The following is a 22,371-nucleotide window of genomic DNA, read 5'->3' as shown; positions in this document are numbered from 1 at the left end:
ATTTAAATTCAATACATAAAATAAAAATAAAAACTATAACAAACATAAGGCAATGATCGTATAGCTGCCATCATAAGAGACGATCTTCACAAAGAATAATGCGTAGTATATGTAGAATATAAGTCTGTTGTAACAAGTTTTTTCATAATTAATTTTAAAAGAAAAAATAAAAAAATTTATAAAATTAAATATATAAACTAATTCATATCATTTATTAAAATTTATTCTATATTTATACATAAATTAAAACAATTTTGTTTTATTTTTCTTATCCTCTGAAAATGTTTACAGAAGAAATTTATGGAACGAGAACCAATACATAATATACAATAGAAGAAGCACACATGGAAGGGAAGAAAAATGTCATAATCGTGTACATTAATTTGGTTGGTTCTACAACCATTTGTGGCCAAAATACCATCCAAAACCAAACATAGGCCACAAGATTGCATTGTGTTCCTCGTTCCTTTGGTATAAAGATTCTTACGTACACGATGCATCGATTACAAAACTAGAAATTTCACTTTAGAATTTATATTATGTTCCACAAGCCTTGATGCACCAAAGAGAGAGACAAGAATTTAATTTCTAAAAACTACACAAAATATTAAAATAAAATGGGTGTAAACTTTAAGAAGTTGATTTTGGAAAGTTGAAATAATTTTAAAATCTACTTCTTAATAAAGACAAAATTTAGGTTGGAATCTGCTTTAAATTAATTAAATGACATGTCTATTGGAAAGTGTTTGTTATTCCGGGTTAATATTTTCTATTCAGGAGTTGTGTAATGTTATTATTGATTTGTTTCTATATAATAAATCCTGAGATTCTAAAGCTTTTAATAATTTTATTTATATAACTTATCCTGCATTTAACTATTTATTTATTTCAATACCAAAATCTAATGAAAATTTGAAGATGAATGAGAATATCATTTTCCATGTATGATTAAGAATGTCCAAAAGTTATTTATTAGTAAATTTGGAGAAGTTATATGTTTGTTTATACAATTAACTTAATTGAAAAGGGCATGTGAAAGAAGCTACAAACTAATGAATATGTCTTTTTCTATATGGTTGAAGAGTAAACCTTCAATACAGTATAGCGCAAGTGTTACGTAAAAAAAAATCATGGAAAGTCGTCTGTATAAATATTAAATGTAATCTTTTTAGATATGATAAAATACCATGTGTTCATAGTATTTAAAAGCGAAAAAGGGAAATGGCAAAAAGATATTACTATTATTCCTCTACGATAATTTTTTTATATTTCATATGCATGTTTTTAATGTTTTCAAAATAATTTCTTCTTTTGCTTTTACGTTTCTATATCCATTTAAATTTATTAATATTCTGTTGCATTTTATAATTCTTATCTACACTAAAATCTTTATAGTTGATCTTTATCCAAATTGCTTTTAAGTGTAATTATAGTTAGAGGTGTTAATTTGGCTAATGGTTCATGGGTGAGTCCTAACAACTATTTGTTAAGCCTCCCTTAGAGGGGACTCCCAAACGAGGGGGCAAAAAAAAATCCCAACCCCTAAAGCTTCCTCTCAAGTGGGTTAGGGTCAAGGGCAAGATGGGTTTAACCAACTAAAATACTTTAACTAATTCTTGAAAACAATATTTTGAGTTTGAGTCAAAGATTAAGTTGAGTTATCTTGGATCGATCCAAATCGAAGGTCAAGATTGGACGACCAAGCTGGGTTAGGTCAGCCTAGGCCCACGGACAAGACAGATTTGTTTAAACCCACGGTCGATACGGACTTCCACGAGCCCACGGTCGAGAAGGGTCGGGTCGGGTCGGGTCGGGTCGATGACCAATATAGGCCAGCCTCATGCTAATGGTCGAGACAGGTCAACCTGAGCCCATGATTGAGACAGGCCAACAGAGGCCGACGATCGAGACAGGCAAACCCCAGCCGATAGCCAAGACGGGTTGGCCCTAGCCCACGACCGAGACGAGCCAGCCTAGGCTCATAGTTGAGAAGGGACAACCCAAGCACATGACCCAGACGGGTCGGCCCGCTTCGACGGTTGAGACAGGTAAGACCGTGCCAACGGCCAATATGAACCTATGCGTGCCAATTGTCGATACATGTCAGCTCGGGCCCACGATCGATAAGGATCGGGTCGGGCAGTCGACCGAGAAGGGTCGACAACCGAGATGGATTGACCTAGCCCAACGGTCAAGATAGGCCAGCTCTGGCCCACGATAGAGACAAGTTGGTCTGGGCCTACAATCGAGAATGGTTAGCTCGACCCATAATTAAGAAGGGTCGGGCCAGGCGGACAACCAAGACCGGTCAACTTGCACCAACGACCGAGACGTGCCTACCCGTGTCGACGACCGAGATTGATAAGCATGCCCCCACAATCGAAATTGGTTGGCCCAGGTTGAAGATTGAGATAGGCTGACTTTAGCTGACAACTAAGACAAGCTGACCCGAGCCGATAGCTAATCATCGGTCGAGACAAGCCAACCTAAGTTGACGGTCGAGTGAGGTCGGCATGGGCAGGGTTGACTACTATAAAGGGATTTGATGGATGGGTCAAGGTCGATTATCGAGAAAGGACTTAATAATATATTTCTCATGTTTAGAAAGGAAGTTCTTGAATTGGTCTTAACCCACAGGACTTTTGTGGGCTTTTTTTAATTTGGGAATTTTTGTAATTGTGGGTTTTTTTGACTCCAACCAACATGGTTCAAGGTCTAAACCTGTGGGTTAAGCGAAATTAACAACTATAATTATAGTAATCTTTTCTTCATCATTTTTGTGTACCAATTTTTTTTACAAACTTTATTATTATGACTTCAAATTGGTTTATATAACATGATTAGGGAATCAATTATGTATATGAGGTATTAGCTACTTTAAAACTCTTAATTATGTTATGGTTTTGTCCTTAAATGGTGCATCTAAGAATAAAGTTGAAAAAACGTCTCTAAATTATCTTTGGTTTTGACTTAAGCTATATGAGACCATTGAACATAATGAAATAAGTTCCTTAGTTGAGATTTAAGGAAAATGAAGTTCATCTTTGGAACTACTTTCTTATTCATCCCCATTGAGGGCTAAAGGAATGATGAATCATCTTTAAAATCACTTTCTCATTCCATCTTTGACCTTTTTCTCATCCTCACATATAGCACCGATGTTTTAACCTCAAGTCCATTGAAATGACATCATTAGAGTTAATCAACGCAATGTTAGAATTAAGAAAATTGAAAAGTCCCATTAAAGAACAAGATTAAATCATTAACAAGTGATCAAAAACAATCTCAAGATCATCAACTAGAACTCGAAAAGACATACAATATAGGGACACTCTATTATCGAAAATAAAGAATAAACTTGAATTGTATAAAGCCTTTGACTATGAAATCACTAAAGAATCAATCCAAAAAGGTTTAATCTTTCATGAGGAAGAGAACAAAAATTGCAAATAAGAAAATAGAAAAAACAATAATGGGATTATAGAGTGTGGTGTGTCTCTAAAGTTATTATATCTCTTAATGTGACCCTTTTGAATATAATTTCTACACCTCTAAATCACCTAACATTTAATTTTGCATAATCCACATCATCATACATGTATCTTCATCTTTTTGACATTAAACAACTATATGAAATTTTTTATATTATATTAAAAAACATATTTCATCTTTTTTTTCTAAAGGAAACAAATCAAATTATATCACATATATGATTACAAATTACAATTGATCAAATTATTCTTTCCCATAATTGAATTTTGCATATTTCTTAAATAAAATCATTCAATTCAAATAAACGATAAGTGCATTCAAAAGTCCACTAAATTATCTATCACTATAAAAGTTTCAAATTTTCTTTAACAGTACGATACACATATTAGATCGTTCACAGGACATATATACGTTCAAACATATAAATCAATTATCATCAAAATTCAACATATATACTATCATAAGAGCGTATAATATATTATTAAGACTAATTAGTTATTTTAATTAATGATTTTAGTTGAAATTTAGATAATCTATATTAAATAAAATTCTTATTAAAAAAGTGATTTAATCTCAAATACACTAAAAAAACTAAAATAAAATATTGTAAAAATGAATAGAAGTATCATCATCACATACAAATGCTCTGCATTATGCTGGATTTGCATTGCAGGGTCATTGAGTCATCTTTGTTTATGGATTGATTGTCATGGGATGGACGAGATTCAGCTACACGCATGGAAGAGACTAGGTTGAAATGATCATTATATTTTTTTGAGGATTCTGGAATGGTGTCTTCAACTCATCTCGTAAGACCCAGAGTTTGACCTCATGTCACTAAAGACTGAGTTTCAGATCGTCAATCACTTCTGCTACAATGCTGTCAACTGTGTGTACGTTTTCTTCGCTTTTCTGTTACACAGTGACATTGTTAGCCCGTGTATTTTCGTTAATTTTTTTATTTAACAGAAGTTATCAACAAAACCATAAACCAATGTAGCTAAGAATAACTTTACAAAAATATCAACATTAGACATCAAATATTCTTACTGAAAGTAAAACGTGAAGGTCAGTAAAAAGATTTTGTACTGAGGTATTAAGAACACAATGTTTTACATCAAATTGAGAGAAGTTCATTGAAGAGCAACGTCCAAACAAATGATGTAAAATATGGGAAATAGTATGCATTAAAAATCATGTAAAATGAGAAATTGAATGAATTGAAAGTAATTCATACTGTAAGGAACATGTTATCTTAGACTTCTATAACCACTCACAATGATAAAAATAACAATCCATTTTTAGTTGACTATTAATACTGAATAATAATCAAACTAGAAAAACACATATTAGACAAGATTTCAAACTGAATTGGTTTATTAATGATTTAAAATTAACTATCTGCAGATCTCATACAAGTCTAATTACTATGATATACTAAAAATTAGAATCTTGATTAGTATTGTTTCCTATGGCACAATCTCCGTATAAGATACACAAAAATTGAGTAAAACCAAGCACAGTCAAATTGATAGAAGTCTTCCAACAATATAAAACGTATAAAAGTTGTCATATATATCTCATTCTAATTTAAGGTTAACCATAGAACAGATCATGGTTTCGTCTATTTCATCACATTATTATGACAAAAACATAAATTGAAAGCACACTCAGTCCACTGGAATGGTATCTCCTATATAGATGACCGACATTATGGAGTTATTCCACTTAAAGCTTCAAAAACATAAAAATAGCTAGCTAATCAGGATCCACACAAAATTTTGAGTAGATAACAAGACTGGCTGTGATCCCCCTCCCTCCCAATCCGACTCATGAGAGGGATGGAAAATCTTTCAGGACCACGGGAATTAAAACAACTCACATCAACAATTTTCCTTTTTGAATGTGTACATAACACCGAAGAATGAAGCTCGTCATCAACCTTAACCCTTTCCTCTCTCACAAGAGACCATAATACCATACAGAGCATGGTAGCCTAAAGGATTTATGCTATTAGTGTATATGTAGATATGTTAATTTACATTTTGTAGGACGTGTCCCCAATCAAGCTTGGTCACCCCATTTCCATCTTCGCCCTACCTCCTCGAGAACAGCTGCCCGAGCTTGGCTTCTCCTTGCCTCGTCCTCCACCCAAGATCTGCAACATTTGAATTATTCATCAGACTCACCTCATTCCAAATACAATCAAGATTTTACTAGTTTGTAATTTTACTAGCAGGTTCACCAGGTGAAAGTAATTTTACTAGTTTGTGCGTCAAATCATTTATTTTCTAAACGCTGCAGGCCATGCTTCTAACACCAGAGGACCAACCAAGTACTACTAGATGACTAATTTTTTCCCAGAAAGATAACTAGTTCCCTTCAAAATCTTCGCCATTAGCAATACTCCAGAACCTTTTATGCTAGATAATGCATATAAATGGAACCAAAGACAAGAATTACTTAAGAGAAATACCCACCAGGAACATGATTGAACCAAAAGCAAACAATTGAGATGCGCAGGTAGAATTAAATAAAACTTCCAAAGAAATAATTAAACAGCACTTTTTGGCTCTCATAAGAACATGATGGAATTGACCCATGGGTAGCTAACCTACGCGGCACAATGCCATCTATGGTTACCGACTTAAAAAGAAAATCACGGGTCACTTAAGTGGAATTCCTAAGATATGATCAAGGCAGGGACGTATAGACGTCATACACAACCCCATAAATTGAATAAGTTTAGACCTAAATGTCCTCCTAAATCGTGACTGAGAACCATCAATAAATCTTAAAATATATGGTTCAAACAGAAACATAGTAAATTAAATTTTCAAATATTTAGCTTCAAATTACTGGGTTCCACATTGACTTTCACAAAAGAAAACATTCTAACCATTGAGCTACAAGGAACGCGTTTATCACACAGCAATGTGTTGACACCAAGTAACTTATTCCCAAACCTTCCCCCTCTTCAGGTTATAGAAGCCGCTAAAGTTTGAAGCTGTCATTTGGAAAGCCATAGATCACAATGGATACATGTGTTGACACTAAATCAAGTGATATCAAACAAATGGGTTAACATGCCGAATGTTTAACTCCCAAACCTGGTTTTAGAATCCTCCAAATTTTGAAATTGTCATTTGGAAAGTCATAAATAAAAATAGATACCTGTGTTTGACGCTTATAAGTCTAAGTCAGAAATTACCTAAGAATCTGAAGAGCTTCTTTTTCAGCTTCCAGAGTAGATTTGGTGTCAAGCAATTCTTCAAGCTTGAATTCTAAATCTTTGAGCAAATTTTGTACTACAAGCCTTTCATCCACATATATGACTCTCTCAGATGCAACTTTTTCTGATATCTCATCAACTTCTTTCTTCAAGCTAAGAAGCAACTGCTTCTGACAATCCATAGCTGACTTTTCTTTCAAATACTCAGTATATAACTTATCTTGATTGATCTCCTCTTCTTCCAAATTCTTTACTTCCATATGATAAAGCTTCTCTACATCTAAACCACGGTTTTTCTCATCATTAAGCTTCTCATCCCAAAACCTCTGCATGTTTCCTCGACTGAGCAACTCAGATCTGATTTCTTCTGCCTCAGCCTGCCTGGCAGAATGTTCGGCTTCTATTCTCAACAGTTCAGCCGATATTGCTGCCTTCATCCTACCACTTGTCAGAGCCACTGCCGCTTGTGCTATTGTGGAAGGCTTGTTTGGCTGAAATCGCTTGCTCTGTCCTGTTAACAATAAGTTCACAGCAGATTCCTCCTATGATCATTCTTCATCATGGCACTCTTAGAAACATGGTGATAATCTGAGACTTAAATAAAATATATAACAACTTTACTATTCATGCATTAATTTGGCCTACTGGTCAAGGTGCAAGCATAAAACAGGTAGCAGGTACTGAATATAGAGTCTGATTTTGTTTCTAATTTCATTATGCTTCTCAGCTTTTCTTCATCATTTAAACATAGAATAACCAACGTAACCTGTTTTAATTTGTTCCCCTACCCCATTACCTAAATTAATTAAATGAAATATTTCTCATTATCATATCTCAAACTATAGAAGTTTTACGTCCTTGAAAACAAGACATTGCAGTTAGAAACATGTAAAGAAACCCGATGTGATCAACAAAACAAAAATAAATGTCAAAGCATGGTGGAAAAGCCCGAGAGGTGATACCAAACACTGTTCTAAGTATACTCCTATCCCCTGCCAACATGTCCACATAAACTACTGGAGAAGTGACCTGCTTCACATCCATATAACCTGCTTTTTTAATTGATATCTGGACTGTAAAAAAGAAGGTATCAGTGCTACCACAAGGTGAAGTTTTAATCATTAACATTCATTCAAAACTATCCAAATACCAAACTTTTGAAAACAGCATACCTGGTCAGTTAGCCCAGTAAAAAGATCATACTCCAACTGAGCTCTCCAGTCTATTAGATCTTGTCGTGAGATGAATCTGCAGTGCACATATTCAATTCAGTAAAACAAAATTTGATTCTGCAGCATTGAAGGATAGAGGACAAATATACCTATCAGGAAAAAAGTGCATGTTTTCAAGACTGCCAGATCCACTATAATTGAAACTGTTGTTCCAAGATAATTTGCTGGGGATCACACCGGCTTCAGCTAAAACTTTTTTTTCTCAAATGGAAAAGCAAACATTCAAATTTCTGCACATAAGTGAAACATTATGGGTTGAAGTAAAGTTGCAACATTTTACCTTGTATGGATCTAAAGTCCTGGTCATCAACACCAATATCATCAAATGCAGTGACTACAGACCCAGAAAGTGATACTATAGGAGCAATCCTGTGTTTAGGATTCCTGGAAGACAGGGAAATCCGTTTCCAATGGAATGGAACCCAGGCAGAGCTACAAATTTTAGATTATTTCTGACTGCAAATTTGCATGCATGATGAATCAGGAACTACTAACCTTTCCAAGGATGAATTCAATTTAACTAGCCATCTAGCAAATTCTCTTCTGGTACACAGTTCATTGGCTTCCGCATCATCTTCAATTATCTAGACATGTCATAAAAAAAAACACAAATTCAAGCCTAATAAAACTCAACCAAAGCATAAAAAATAGCACATTGTTTCAGTGCCGCATTACACAACAGAACACACATGTTAGGCACCAAACAAGAATGAATTCCACAAAACCAGCAGAAATTAAGTACGCCAAAACATAATGTAACAGAGTAAATGTACAATTTCCAATTCCAAGAGGCAAAATAAATAAACTTTTATCATCATAATCATTTATCCACATTATCATTTCTCTGTTACTTGATCTAGGTTCTTGACAGCTTTATCTGTGGTTTATGCTGTTAGACAAACTTAAAATTAAAGCAAATGATGGAGCATTTTTTCCTAAGTGCTAAGTAGATTGAACTGAATAAGGTAGAGAGCTAACGTCATAAGTCAAATGTATCTAGGTTTCCCATTAACAGTGATCCAAGAAAAGGTGATATTGAAATTAAAGTTCTACAGACCATCAACAGTTTAACACCACATGGGCAGATACTACTGGTCTCTAATTCATTTTTGAAAACCTTGCTTGCTTCTGAAAACAAACCTTCAGTGACTTTAAGACTGACAATGCTTCTTCTTGGGTAGAATCCACAGAAACCGCGATCACAACTCGTTCAGGTTTTTCTACAGCTACTGATATGACAAGAAAAAAAAAAAAGGAAATGGTTATAGAAACATTCAGCTAATACACCAAATTAGTCCCTGAGTCTGCATGTACCATTCAGTTTTAGTCCTGAGATATCAATCGTTGTCAGTTATAGTCATTATGGTTGTAATGTCAAGGACCAAAATGATGTAACTAGTTTGGTAATTTCAGAAACTACAGTGACGTTTGTGTAATTTCAAAAACAAATCAATCCATGCCCATAAACTCCAACCTTAAAAACAAGATATCCCGATTTACACACAAAAAAAAAGTTTATCAAATTACCTACCGTTGATCATTTTAATCATTCCGTTTCTAATAGTTTGATAATTTCCATAATTAGTATGATACTTTCGTAATTTCAAAACCAAATCGGAGTTCATAATTTCAAAGACTAATTCGAATTCGGACCATAAATCACCAAAAATCCTAAACACTACGATTAAACACAAAATAGAAAACCAAACATTACCATATTTACCAGTTTCCGTAAGGGTATCAGACACGTCCTCCGTGCGGGCCTCGGACACCGTTGACTTGCTCCCACCAGAAACATCAAAGTCCGGGGTGTCGTTTAGACAACGCCGAGTCTCCACGTCACCGCACATCCCTTGCAACGGCCTCGCGAGTCGAAAATCAAAACCTAACCGCACATCACATTCGTAAAAAGGGGAACAGAAAAAAAAAAAAACTGAGACGAAAAACGATACATCCCGAAGCCGAAGGTTAAACGAGAGCGCAAGCTACCTTTCCTGGAAACAGCAAAAACAGCGAGTAGAAGAGCGAGTGAAGTACCGACGCCCACAACTGCATAAGAAGGAAACACTGCAACTGCACGCAACACAAGTTCGCATCACATGAAACGTAGAAAGAGAACCTAACGTAACTTAACCTACCTTTGTTGTCGGTTTGAGCAGGGGCCTCCGGGAGGGCCCAACCGCGGAAGTCATCGGACTGGTCGGGGGACGGAGGGGCCCAAGAGAGGGAGGCGGCGAGGGGGCGGCGATGGAGGGAGGAGAGGGGGCGGAGGGAATGGGGAAGAGAAGGGATAGTGGTTGGAAGGAAGAGAACGAAGGAAGGGGAGGATGTTGCGAACCACATTTTGGTGGGAACGAAGAATTAGGGTTAGGGTGGGTGTTAACTGATGAGGGAGATGCGATCGAGGGGGAAGTTTGAAACGGTGCGTTTGGGTGAAGGGAAGAGTGAGAGTGGAAGAAGCAAGACGGGGCAACCAAAGAATGAACACGGTGGCGGAGGTAACCCACAACTGTGACACCGCCGCTAGCTAAACCCAATGGTCATGAACGACACTCTCACCTTTCAAAAATGTTAGGTAATATTTTTGTTGTCTCTTTTTTTATAAGAATAGTTTTTTTTTTTTTAAGGTTAAATTACTATCATGATCCGTTCAAGCAATATCAGTTTGGTCTTCAAATTTGTTCTTTGTCTCAATATGGTTTTCATTCTCTTAAAAATAATTTAATTTGGTTTTTACCGTTAATTTTGACCAAACGGTATTAAAGTCAACACCATGCCAATTTTTGATTTTTATGAATTTTTTTTATTTGTTACTAGTGTAAACACAAGCGTATGCATGTATGCATTTTTAAATATGTGTGATATTATATTAGTAGGTGATAATATTGTAATGTTATTAAGTTAATATATAAACTAAACTTATATTTATTAAAAATAAAGGAAAATAATCAGAAGATTTTATAAAAAACTTGTAAAAGTAACAGTCAATTTTTAAAATTTTAATAAATTATTATATTTAAAGGATAAACTTGATATTTTGAAATGTGGACACAAAAAGAGGAATCCCCTTTATATGTTGTTATAGATTTAATTTTTTAATTTTTTTTAATTTTTTTATACGTGTCATCCCATAGTTGTGTCACGTCTCAAAACGACTCAATTTGATCTTGTATTTGTTTTTAGTTTCAATTTAGTTCCAATTTTTGTAAAGAATGAAGTAATATTGTCCTGCCTTAAATTGACACTCAATTTAATTTTTTAATAAATCTTATGATGATATTCTTAATAAAATTGACTTTTTTATTAAATATTTGTAAAAATATTTTTAAACAAATTTTTTTTTTAGTTTTATTATTAAACAAAGTTAAACCCCAAACTTAATTTCAAAAATTAACAATTTTGTCATCATATATAAAGGCATCAAGTGTATCTTATTATACAAACTTAGTGGAGATTAAAAATCAAATAACTTGTCACTCATAAGTTTATAAACGAAATTTCAAGTTCAAAACAAAACCAAAGTCTAATGTTTTGTATAGAATTTAAAGTTAATTTAAAATATTTATAGAAATATTTAATAAAAACGTTAATTTTAGTAAGAATATCACCATAAGATTTATAAAAAAGTAAATTAAGTGTAATTTAAGGAGGGACAATATTACTTCCTTTTTACAAATTGAAACTAAATTGAAACTAAAAACAAATATAGGGACCAAAATTGAGTGTCATTTTGACACGTGGTACAACTGTGTCTCATAGTCTCTCTCTAAAATTTAAGACCAAATTTACTATTTATATACATGTTAACCCATGTTTTGTTATTCATGACTTATAGTCCCTCTCCGAAACTTTGACCTAATTTAGTCCCTAGTTGAAACGCATTTCAAACATTAAATAAATTTAACAAAATTAGGTTAAAATGACTAAATTCACATTGGTCTAAAGTTAGGGGACTAAGTTGGACCAAAGTTTAGAAGAGGGGCTTATTCCAATTTTCATTGAAAGTTAAGGAACAAAAAACATAATTAACCCTAAACATCAGTACTTGTTGATGCGAAAACAATAACAAATTATCATGAGACATAAATATTGTCTTACTCAATCTTGGAATCTCTTAAACGGGTACTCTTCGGTCTTGTTTGGTATGTCTTCATATCATGTTGCCGAATGGGACATTTTGGAGGTTAGTTGTAGAAAGGACTCCAACGATCAAGTCAGCAAGAGCTCTCAAAGTCAAATCTAAGTTTTTAGTATTAATGAATTGTGTAACTTTAATTGTTGGGATCCACCTGTATTTATAGAGCATTAATTATAATTTACCTTATTTATGGGTTGGGCCCTTATCTGGGTTCGTATAGGCCTTGTTTAAGGTCCAAGCTTCAGGTTTGGCAGATGGGTTTGGGTAGCTTAGCTGTTTTATTCCAAGCTACAGTAGGCGGCCTTTTTCTGGGTAAGTGGCCTTTTTCTGAGTAAGCGGCCTTTTCTGACTAGAGGGGTTACAATATTGATGCACTTTAGTCGCTAAGCATGTGTTATTTATACTTGATTTATGCTTGCAGCAATATTAGTTAATGACTAAGTTTGAGTATTATTTCATGCTGGTCTTGTTCGAGTTCCGTATAGTACATTAGTCCCACTTTGGCAGAGCTTTGTTATGCCAAAGGTTTTCTAAGCATGTTTGCAAGAAAAAAAATCCTCTTTTTTTTGGTATCTCCCTAGGGTATGGTTGTCCCCCAACCTCGAGGAGTGGAAACGACGCGAGGTTATGTTAGAGATGAAACAAAAGGTCAGAGGTTGTGTTAGGAGAAGTTGAAAAGTCACTATAATTAATGGTTTGATGGACGTTTTCACTTTTTTGTTATCGTGGTGTTTGGCGGGAAAACATTTGGGTTGAAATATGCTCTTATAAATAGGAGTTATGGCTAGAGGTGTGTGCTTACTTGTTCATTTGCGTGTTTGTAAAAAAACTGCATTGCTCTTGTTTAAAGTTGTCTGACAGATTCTCTTAGTGACGTCATCTTCTTATATTAAGGTATGTCTGATAGTGACTCTGCTTTGGGTATGGGTAGTAGGGGTAGCGAATCTGCAAGCGAGTCGAGTGGCTCTACATCTAGTGAAGGGGGTGGCTAAAAGTAGTTTGCTAGCGAGAGGTAGATATGGGTGGGTGGCTCGAGATGTGCGAACTCAATACTCCTTGTTTAAATGGTCCCAATTATTAGAGTCGTGGTTGATGTGTATCCGTGTACTTGAAAGGGGTGTTTCTTCATATATTATTTCTTTAGAACATGTTAGCGGCGTCGATAATCTAAAAGTTCTCACTTTTAATTGTGATTGTACTTTAGTTAAAAGTGAGAACGCCAACAAATTAATTGAGACTTTACATTGATTGATTTGCAAATCTACAACAATAATTAATTGAGCAATAATCTTTAGATAACTGATGATGGATCTATTTTGAAAAAACAATGTAATCAATCTATTTTCTTTATCATTGTTTTTTTTATCTTTTTATCTTTATCTTCTTATGTTATTTTTCCCAACTTTTTATTTCTTATTTTGTTTAACTAACTCCTTTTCTATAGTTTTTATAAGAACTAATTTGTTAGAAATCAATTATGTGTTCGTTGGGAGATGACTAAGGGTTGACTTTACCCATACTAATTTTTTGGCTACTTTCTTAACAATACTGAAGTTTTTATAGATAAATAGTATTAATTTGATCGCTTCATAACAGTGTTATCACTTGGAAAACTAACAACACTTTAGAAAATTTTACTGGACCTTCAAACCCTGCATTGATGGATTTCCATATTGCAAACCAATAGTGCAAGTGGATGGAACTTTCCTATAAGGAAGATATAGGGGCACCCTTCTAGTGGTTGTTGCACAAGATGGGAGAAACAACATTTTCCTTGTAAGACCCGGGGAAATAAAATAAATAAATAAAAGTTTATTTAATTAATGTGAGGGCAAGAATCACCAAGTTAATTAATGCAGAGAGAGACAAGGAATAGTACTAGTTCAAGTGGTGGAGAATACTTAGCTATTATGGGCAGACTTGGGTTTGAGACTTGTGTAGGCCATTAGTGTGTTAATTTAATTGTTTTATTGTTTTGCATGTATGCTTGATCACAGAGCAAGAGGATAAAAGCATAGATAAGTATAAATTACCAAGAAACATGAGTTGGCTTGTTGGTTGTGCATTGGCTTGGTAATTGGATGGTGGTATGTTCAAGCCTTGTTTATAGCAAAATCATAATATTTATTTTTTGCCTTGGTGACGATCTTAGGTAGGTGAAGAGCTGGAGGTAAGTTCTATGAACCTTGGACGCATACAAGGTGTTAATTGGACTTAATTAGACATTAATGACCAAATTAAATATTAATTAAATTCGTTTTTATTTTAATTAAAGTAGTTTTAAGACTGCAGAAGTGAAGAGAACATCATATTTTTGTGTGGTTCACAACAAGGTAGTTTAGAACCCTAAAGAGTTCAGTTAAGAGAGTGTTAGAAGGCTGGGAGAAGGTCTCAAGGGTGGAGATCAAAGTTGGGGCAAAGTAGAACGCTAGTGGAACAATTGTAACGAGAATTCTAGGTAAGGGGAGCTGTATTTTTGTGTTTATATTTGTTTGTATGTTGTCTCTTTGGTGGGTTTCATGGTGTAATTTTGTGTTTCTTGTGTTTGGTCATTCGTTGGACCATGGACAAGCGGGGTGGCAAACTTTGATGTGAACAAGTTCCTTATTTATGATACAATTGTGTTGGTAGCTTAGTTATTTAGGATGAAGTTTTGGAATTTGCTTTTAACGGTTCAGGGTGGAAGTTGGTTTCTCTATGAAATTCGTTAAGTACCGAAAGAAAAAAAGGTGTTTTATTATGTATGGGCTTGTTGATGCACAAGTGAATTTTAGAATGGTGGGTTTAATGATTATTGCATGTTTTTTTTCTTACGTAAAAAGCAACAAATGACACTTGATATGATTGAACTTTTGAAATGCTAATATTATATAAATGGAATAATGAAATTATAATTATATATAATATAATTTAGTGTTTTTTGGTAGTGTTAAAACAATTGCGGTTTTTGTGTTGGAAATTTGATGTGCGTGGTGTTTTATATATGACAGTGCAGAGTAATTTTTTTTTTTTATCTTATGCATCAATGTTTTAAGTGGATAAAGCTAGAATAGTTTTTATCTTTTCAAGTTGGAAATGGTTTATTTTATTTATGTAATTGTGGTTTTGTGATAGGCATAGTATATGATATATAAAGGTTAAAATCATTGGTGTTTGAGTTTGATATCTTGCTTTATTTTTTATTTTAGTATAAATTGATGTAGAACTTTTATGAAGTTAAATGGTTTGAAAACTTTAATGCCTAGAGCATGCATTTAGTGATTTGTAGTGTGAGTATTTTTTTAAAGGTTGTAGATATAAATGATTAGTATATTATATATAATATGGTAAAAGGTTTTGATTTCAATATTATTATTATGGAAATTATTTTGCGGGCATAAAGAAATATTTGATACACTATGGTGTTCATGGGATGAAGAGTTATTATTTTATGTGTATTAAAATTGGTGTGAAGTAGTGACAAAATATACATATACGTGATTTAAGTTTTCAGGAGTTTTGCATTTACCGTGAATTATTTTAGGGTGTAAGCAATTAGGACATTTTATTTAATTGAATAATATATTGGTTCATTAGTAGTTTTATCTTTTATAAAATTACTTTCGGTTGGGGCATTAATTTAATTCCTAAGGCATATAAAAATAATAATTAAAGGTTGATTAGCTTTATTGGTGAGTCAATGTATACTTATATAAATGGAACTTATGCAAATGTAATGTGTGGTTGTGTAATTGAATTATACGGTATTGATTGAGTATGTACGTGGTTATCAAAAATGAGGCATTGATGTGTGATTTGGTATTGCCATGATAATGTTGGATGCACTATGAGATGTTTTGGATTTCATGTGGGGTGACTGGGTTCTTAGAACTAGTTCTAAAATGTCAAAAAAAAAAAAAAATTCAGTAGTAGTGACGTTACTGGTATGACACCAGACGATTTGGGGTGAGCTGCTAGGCGATAAAGGAGAACTAAGGAAGTCACTAGACAGGCAGCGCCTGGCGGCAAGGAGGGTTCTACCAGGCCATAGCGGCCAAAGCAGAGGCCACTGGAAAGTGTGGCGTCTGGCGGCGTGTGGTGGCTACCAAGCGGTTTGGAGTGCAATTTCGCCTAGCAATGCGGGAATTGCGCCAGGCGATTTCATGTGCAAAGTTAGATTGCGATGGGGAATTCTACACAACGTATAATAGGATTTAAATTTTTCCCTCGCTTTGGGAAAGTATTTTTTTTAATAAATGAGGTCTGATATTTTTTTAATATTGTATTTTCTTTATAAAACTAGTAATATCCGGCTAGGATGTTACATTCCCCATTGCATTTGCTATAGTAGAGGGTGAAACGACAAAAGCTTGGTTTTTTTTCCTTAAAAACCTAAGGAGGCATGTTACGCCTCAACATAATTTATGCTTAATGTCTTACTGCCATAGCTCAATCAGTACAACATTCAACAAACCCACTAGTGGCTAAACTAAAGGAAATTGCGTGCATGTGTTTTGTATTCAACACATTGCATATAATTTTACAGTAAGATTGAAGAATACAACCCTGAAAAAGGACCTCATCAACATGGGTAAGTTCTTACATATAAATATTTGTTTTTTCCTATTTTTTGCTATTCATTATTCATCCTCATTATTACTAACTAATTTGTTTTTAAAATTATATTTGCAGCATATGCAATGTGAGCCACGTTGCAACTATTACTACAACATCATTAAGGAAGACAATCCAGAAGCAGCAACATTGGTTGACCAAATTTCAAGAGAGTAGTGGTGTCTTACACATGATCAAGGAAGAAGGTGGGATCACTTAACAACAAATATGGCTGAAACAATAAATTTTGTCATGAAAAAGACAAGGAATTTGTCAATCTCTTCCATAGTATTGGCCACGTACACCAGGTGCAACACCTACTTCACCAAAAGAGGCAAGCAAATAAATGCAATGGTGAATGTTGGTCATGTGTACTCTGAATATGTGACCAAGGTCCTACAAGATGTAGACTCCAAATCAAATACCCACAGGGTGGTTGAATTTGATAGAAATACAATAAGATTTAGAGTGGATGAGATGGTGAACCTGAGAGAAGTACGTCCTCCAAGAAAATTTGTGGTCATATTAGATGAAAGTTGGTGTGATTGTGGGAAGTTTCAAAAAATCCATCTACCTTGTTCTCATGTTATATTAGCTTGCAAACATGCACATCACGATTTTAGCATGTACATCAGTCCCCATTATAGGATGGATGTTTTCATGAAAGTATATGACAATTTGTTTGGTGAGTTAAGGCATGAAGAATATTGGTCACCATATCAAGGGCCACAGGTCTGACCTCATCCGACCACAAAAAGGAGCGAAAGGGTACAACCTAAATCAAATAAAATAAGGATTGAGATGGACATTAGAGAAGGACGACAATCACAAAAATGTTCGTACTATAAAACAGAAAGACACACAAGAAATCATTATTATAACAACCTTAGACTTAGAGGATCCACATCCAACTACTAAGTGTATCTTGTAGCTTTAATTGTATTCAATGAATTTAGCCTTCATTATATTCAATGATACATCTTTTATTATTACCTTTCATTGTATCCACCTAACATTTATTTATTTTACCTAAACCAAACAGAACAAAATATATTAAATTTAAATACTATAAAATAATATTAATATAATATACTACTGCTCTTTACTAAATTTCATAAGTTTTTAATTATTTTTGACAAATTTTGATGATTTCTTTTGTACTTCTTTCATAATTAAATTTTATTAAATATACTTATACTTTTTCTTTTTTTACTTTGACATCTCCTTTTTGTTTGTATAATTTTTTCAATTGTATTGAATATACTTCTAAATTTTTCTTTTGAACTATTATTTAATAAATCTAGTGAATATTCGTTGTCTTCATTTTCAAAAAAAATTGTTTAAACATTTTTGAATCAATTAATTAAATCATTTTTAAATATCTATATATTCCATATCAAATAATAACATAATTTATTTATTTAAAAAATTTATTTCTAAATTATTCAATATTAATTTCTTTCATTAAATTAAACTAATTGATGCATTATAAATTACTACATCAGCCATCACTACGTTACATTCATTTTTTAAAACTTCTCTCATAATTTTCTACATACCTTCATATGTTGACTAATTAAAAAATATTTTTGCATACATTTTTTTTAAATTCATTATTAAAACTATTGATTCATTATACAATAGGATATTAACAATAAAAATTAAGTCAATAATTTTAAGTAATATATTCTTTTAGAATCTATTATTTATTAGTATTTATGAAAACATAACTACTAACTATATATTTAAAGTTATAAATATTGATTAACTAATATATTAGTAATTATTATTAACAATTATTTTCTAAAAGTATTTTACTTCAAAATATTGATATCCATTTTTTGGAATTTATTTGTTTTCAAAAACCATTTCTACATTATAAATTACTACAACATAAATTATTACAATATAAAAAATCAAACTAAATTAATCAAATTAAATTTTTTACCATTTTAATATTCAATTTAAAAAATAAAAGAAAAATAAAATAAAATAAAAAACCAGTACGGAATTCAGTTTCTCAGGAACTGAATTTCAACTGGTAAAATGCTAAAAAAAAAGGTAGCAAAGGTCAGAATTCGGCTACTTGGAGACTGAATTCTGACCTAAAATTGAAAAGTGTGCTAGTTCTATAAATATTACGTACAATGTGCTATATTGGTATATTTTATGGAAAAGTGTGCCAAAAAGGAAAAAAACCCAACAAAATTTATCTATGCTACATCAAAATGGCAACGTAAAGAGAATGTATTAAAACAATGCACTTGACCACATTTGATAAAAAGGAAGAGAGAGAAAAACAAAAGATGCAAATGAGCCAAGTCAAACCCATGTACATACATCATACACATTCTCTAATCACTAAGCCAAATACTTTCTCATGATTTTATGTGCATTATAAATTTATAAACACTCAATTTCCATAAATCATAATTAAATAAAATAATTAAAATAAATTCAGCAATAACTTTAATATTAAATAACTACTTCATATATCATAATTAAATTAAAATAAATCAACAATTTTAATCAAGTCATTATTTTTTTCCATGTATTTCTCATTATTATAATTTTTCCCGTGTCTTACAAGTAAGATACATTTAACTTTTTTGGACAAAAAGTATGGATTATATGAGGTTGATGAGCTATGTAGGGGTGAAATATTGATTGTTTTTTAAAGTTATTGAAATAAAGCAACTTTGCCATACTCTTCAAGAGATATTTTGATGTTGATGTTTCTTGTGAGATTCTCTTAGTGGTCAAATGAGAGAACATTCTCTACAAACATAGTATAAACATGGCTTGGATGCTTTCATTCTCCTCCATATAGGAGCATTGCGAGCTCTTTCCAAGGAATGAAACAATGATCTAACACTTGCAAAACATGGATTGTATGCTTTCATTCTCCTCCATGCTAAACAATTTGTATTGGTGATTCGAGATACCAAGGTTATTCCTCTTGACTTCCTTATAATCTTCATATGTGATAGTTAACTTGTCCCATATCTTTTTTACACACTTAAATGAGTGAATATTTGTGCACTCATTTTGAAAAATGACAACAAGAGAGCATTGTGAGCTCTTGTATTTGTCTGATAATAATGCTTTTTGGTCTTGACTCCACTTATATTTAAGAATAAGCTCTTTCTTATCATATATTAGAATACATTTTTCATTATCAACAACATCTACCATGTCCATATGTCATGACTAAAAAATAAAAACATTATCAACTTCCAAGATTCAAACTTCACACCTTTAAACAAAGGTGGATTGTTTGTAGGTTTACGCCTTTCATTTTGCCAATAACTAACTCTTAGAGGTTGGTTTTAATAAAAGGACAACTTGAATAAAGTGTGAATAATTTTTTTCGTAGATTGTTAGATAATCTAATCATATCATGCATCATTATAGAAGACCAAAACAAGTATATATTGATTCATCCACAACCTTTGAATTACGTATGGTTATTCTTTAAGTCAAAAGTTAAGAGATTTCACTAATTAAAATTTGATTAACAAGTGAGTATACAAGTAACTTCTGGTATCATTATTACATAAACCACTACTTAATCTCCGTTTAAGATTATGAACTCAAGTATTTTAATTGTCACTTCTAACTACAATACAAAGAAAGGTTTATCACAGGAAAATAACTCTTAAAGAGAGGAAATGACAAGTGAGTCACTTCAAAAGAAAAAAATGTAAAAGTTTCTCGCACTCCCACATAAACTAATTGCACACTATCAACACCCAATTTTAATTAAATAAACTAGCATTAATTTGGAAAAGTTAAAAAACTTAAAATAGTAAAATTAATAAAAGAGAGATGAAAAAAATGGAAAGATATAATTTTTATCAAAATGTTTACTTTCGAGAAAAATGTGAAATTTAAAAAAAAAAATTCTTCTTTTAAATATTATTTTTAAAAAAAAATAGTTAATGTTTTTAAAACAAAATTGCGATTTTAGTTTTGTTATATTAATAAGACCAATTTGTTCTTACACAAAAAATGACTCATTCCATTGTAGACGGGTACAACATTCTAACCTAAAGATCAGACGAGATAAAAAAGGAGTGACATTAACATTGATGATAGTAAATTATAAAAGGAAAAATACAGAAGAGAATAGCAAGAGTTGTGAGATAAAGAATACAAAATAGAAGAGAGTTATTGAAAAATAACAGATAGTACTAGAGGTCTTTCTCACAAGACTATACTAGACCATTTAGTAAAGAAACTAATTAAGCAACACTTATATTTTGTATTGGTTCAACCTAAATTCTAGGTCTATGTCCAATTCCTCTAAAAAAGTTAGCTTTGTTGGCATAAATGACTTTGATGAATAAAAATTTGATAAAGATATTGCATAGAGACTTGATGAGGATATGAATGATTGATAAAGACATGATGAATACTTGATAAAGTGATGAAGATGTGAAAGATTGGTTGTGTTGATCAAGCTTGAACTATGCTTAATTTGACTGCATGTGAAGATCTTAAAGCTTGAAGATTGAAGCTTAACCTGAAGACTATTTGACATAAACTGTGTCTAGTGTCTATTTGCAGTCCTTTAGTTTGTTAACATGGTTTTTAATAGGTTAATTGACTTATTGTTATAGTTTTGCAAGTAACATATTTGATCAATTGAAATAGTATTCAATCAGTCGATTTAACTTAAGTCAAGTGAAATCAATAGATTGAACAAAAATTTCAACTTATTCAATATGTCAGCTGATTGTACGAAAAATTCAATCGATTGATTTCACTTAAACCAGACTATATATGTTGTGTTTTTGAGAGCAGAGCTAAGTTTTTGAGATTTTGAGGCCAAAATCTTGTCATTCTTCTCTAGAAAAACTCTCTCTTTGCAATACACAATTGCAACATGAAGTTTGAAGATCTTTGTTGTTCTTGAAGGAATTTTGGCTTGTGAGTAGCTTAAAGAACACATGTATGGTTGGCTAGGGAGAGCCACCATTTGGTTTGGATGTTCTTGTACCTCTAGTTGTTTGCCTGATGTGATTTCAGGTCTATAAGTGTGATTCTTGGAGGATAGTTGTCTAGAATTTTGTGAGTCAAAAATATTGTGTGGTTCTTTGTTCAAAAGTCTAATCTTGGTGTTTGATTTGTAAAACTTTTGAATATAGTGAAAACCAGGCTCAGGTTGTCTTGGTAAACTGGATGTAGCTTTGTGATTGAGTAAACCAGTATAAAAACAATTGTGCAATTCTCTTTCCCTCATCTCACTCACTTTGAATCACTTTAAAATCTAAAGAAAATCAAGTAATCCACTCTTTGTTGTGTTTTAATGTGTTCTTGTGTAATTTTAGGCTGTATAATAGTTAGAAATATTTATTGGAACAAGTCTTGTATGTAAAAGATTTGTGTTTGAGTTAAATCTATGAATTTTGTATTCTGCATAAATTCCTAGTATTTTAATTGACTGATTTGTCATTTTAATCGACTATTTCATAGCTCAAGAACAAATTAGTATGCTGTTTTATTTTTTGACCGACTGAAAGTGCACTGATCTGCAGCTTTTACATCCTAACGTTTGAGTCTATTTGATTCAATTGAAAAGAGTTTTAAGCTTTCAAAAAAGATTTGAATAGCCAATTCACCCTATGCCCCTTCTTGTCTTAAATCACCATTTTAAAACTAACATAATCTTGTAAGGATTT

The 22,371-nt window shown here is 32.6% G+C and overlaps 1 protein-coding gene across 5 annotated transcripts; it reads right to left on the bottom strand.

Annotated features, from left to right (window-relative positions):
* Positions 1-5,043: 5,043 nt before the first annotated feature.
* LOC114173733 (SLH domain protein) lies at positions 5,044-10,535 on the bottom strand. Of its 5 annotated transcripts, XR_003602553.2 has the most exons (12): positions 10,095-10,535; positions 9,946-10,029; positions 9,671-9,841; positions 9,097-9,185; positions 8,452-8,540; positions 8,237-8,340; positions 8,046-8,148; positions 7,897-7,972; positions 7,687-7,792; positions 6,704-7,235; positions 6,392-6,499; positions 5,044-5,650 (listed from the first exon to the last, which is right to left on the bottom strand). XR_003602553.2 is itself a non-coding variant. In XM_028058302.2 (11 exons), exons 1-11 carry the CDS (start codon positions 10,297-10,299, stop codon positions 5,557-5,559), a joined length of 1,653 nt encoding a protein of 550 aa, XP_027914103.1. In that variant the 5' UTR covers positions 10,300-10,533; the 3' UTR covers positions 5,044-5,556. The 5 variants fall into 5 exon arrangements, 4 of the variants coding, with proteins under 4 accessions (XP_027914103.1, XP_027914104.1, XP_027914105.1 ...); XM_028058302.2 differs by lacking the exon at positions 6,392-6,499 and having other exon boundaries at positions 10,095-10,533; XM_028058303.2 differs by lacking the exon at positions 6,392-6,499 and having other exon boundaries at positions 9,097-9,182; positions 10,095-10,533.
* Between the last annotated feature and the right edge of the window lie 11,836 nt (positions 10,536-22,371).

Source organism: Vigna unguiculata, chromosome 2 (assembly GCF_037176805.1).
Source record: "Vigna unguiculata cultivar grain cowpea cultivar isolate G323 ecotype 2 chromosome 2, ASM3717680v1, whole genome shotgun sequence".
NCBI classification, from domain to species: Eukaryota; Viridiplantae; Streptophyta; class Magnoliopsida; order Fabales; family Fabaceae; genus Vigna; species Vigna unguiculata.
This window is presented reverse-complemented; position numbering and strand designations above follow the sequence as displayed.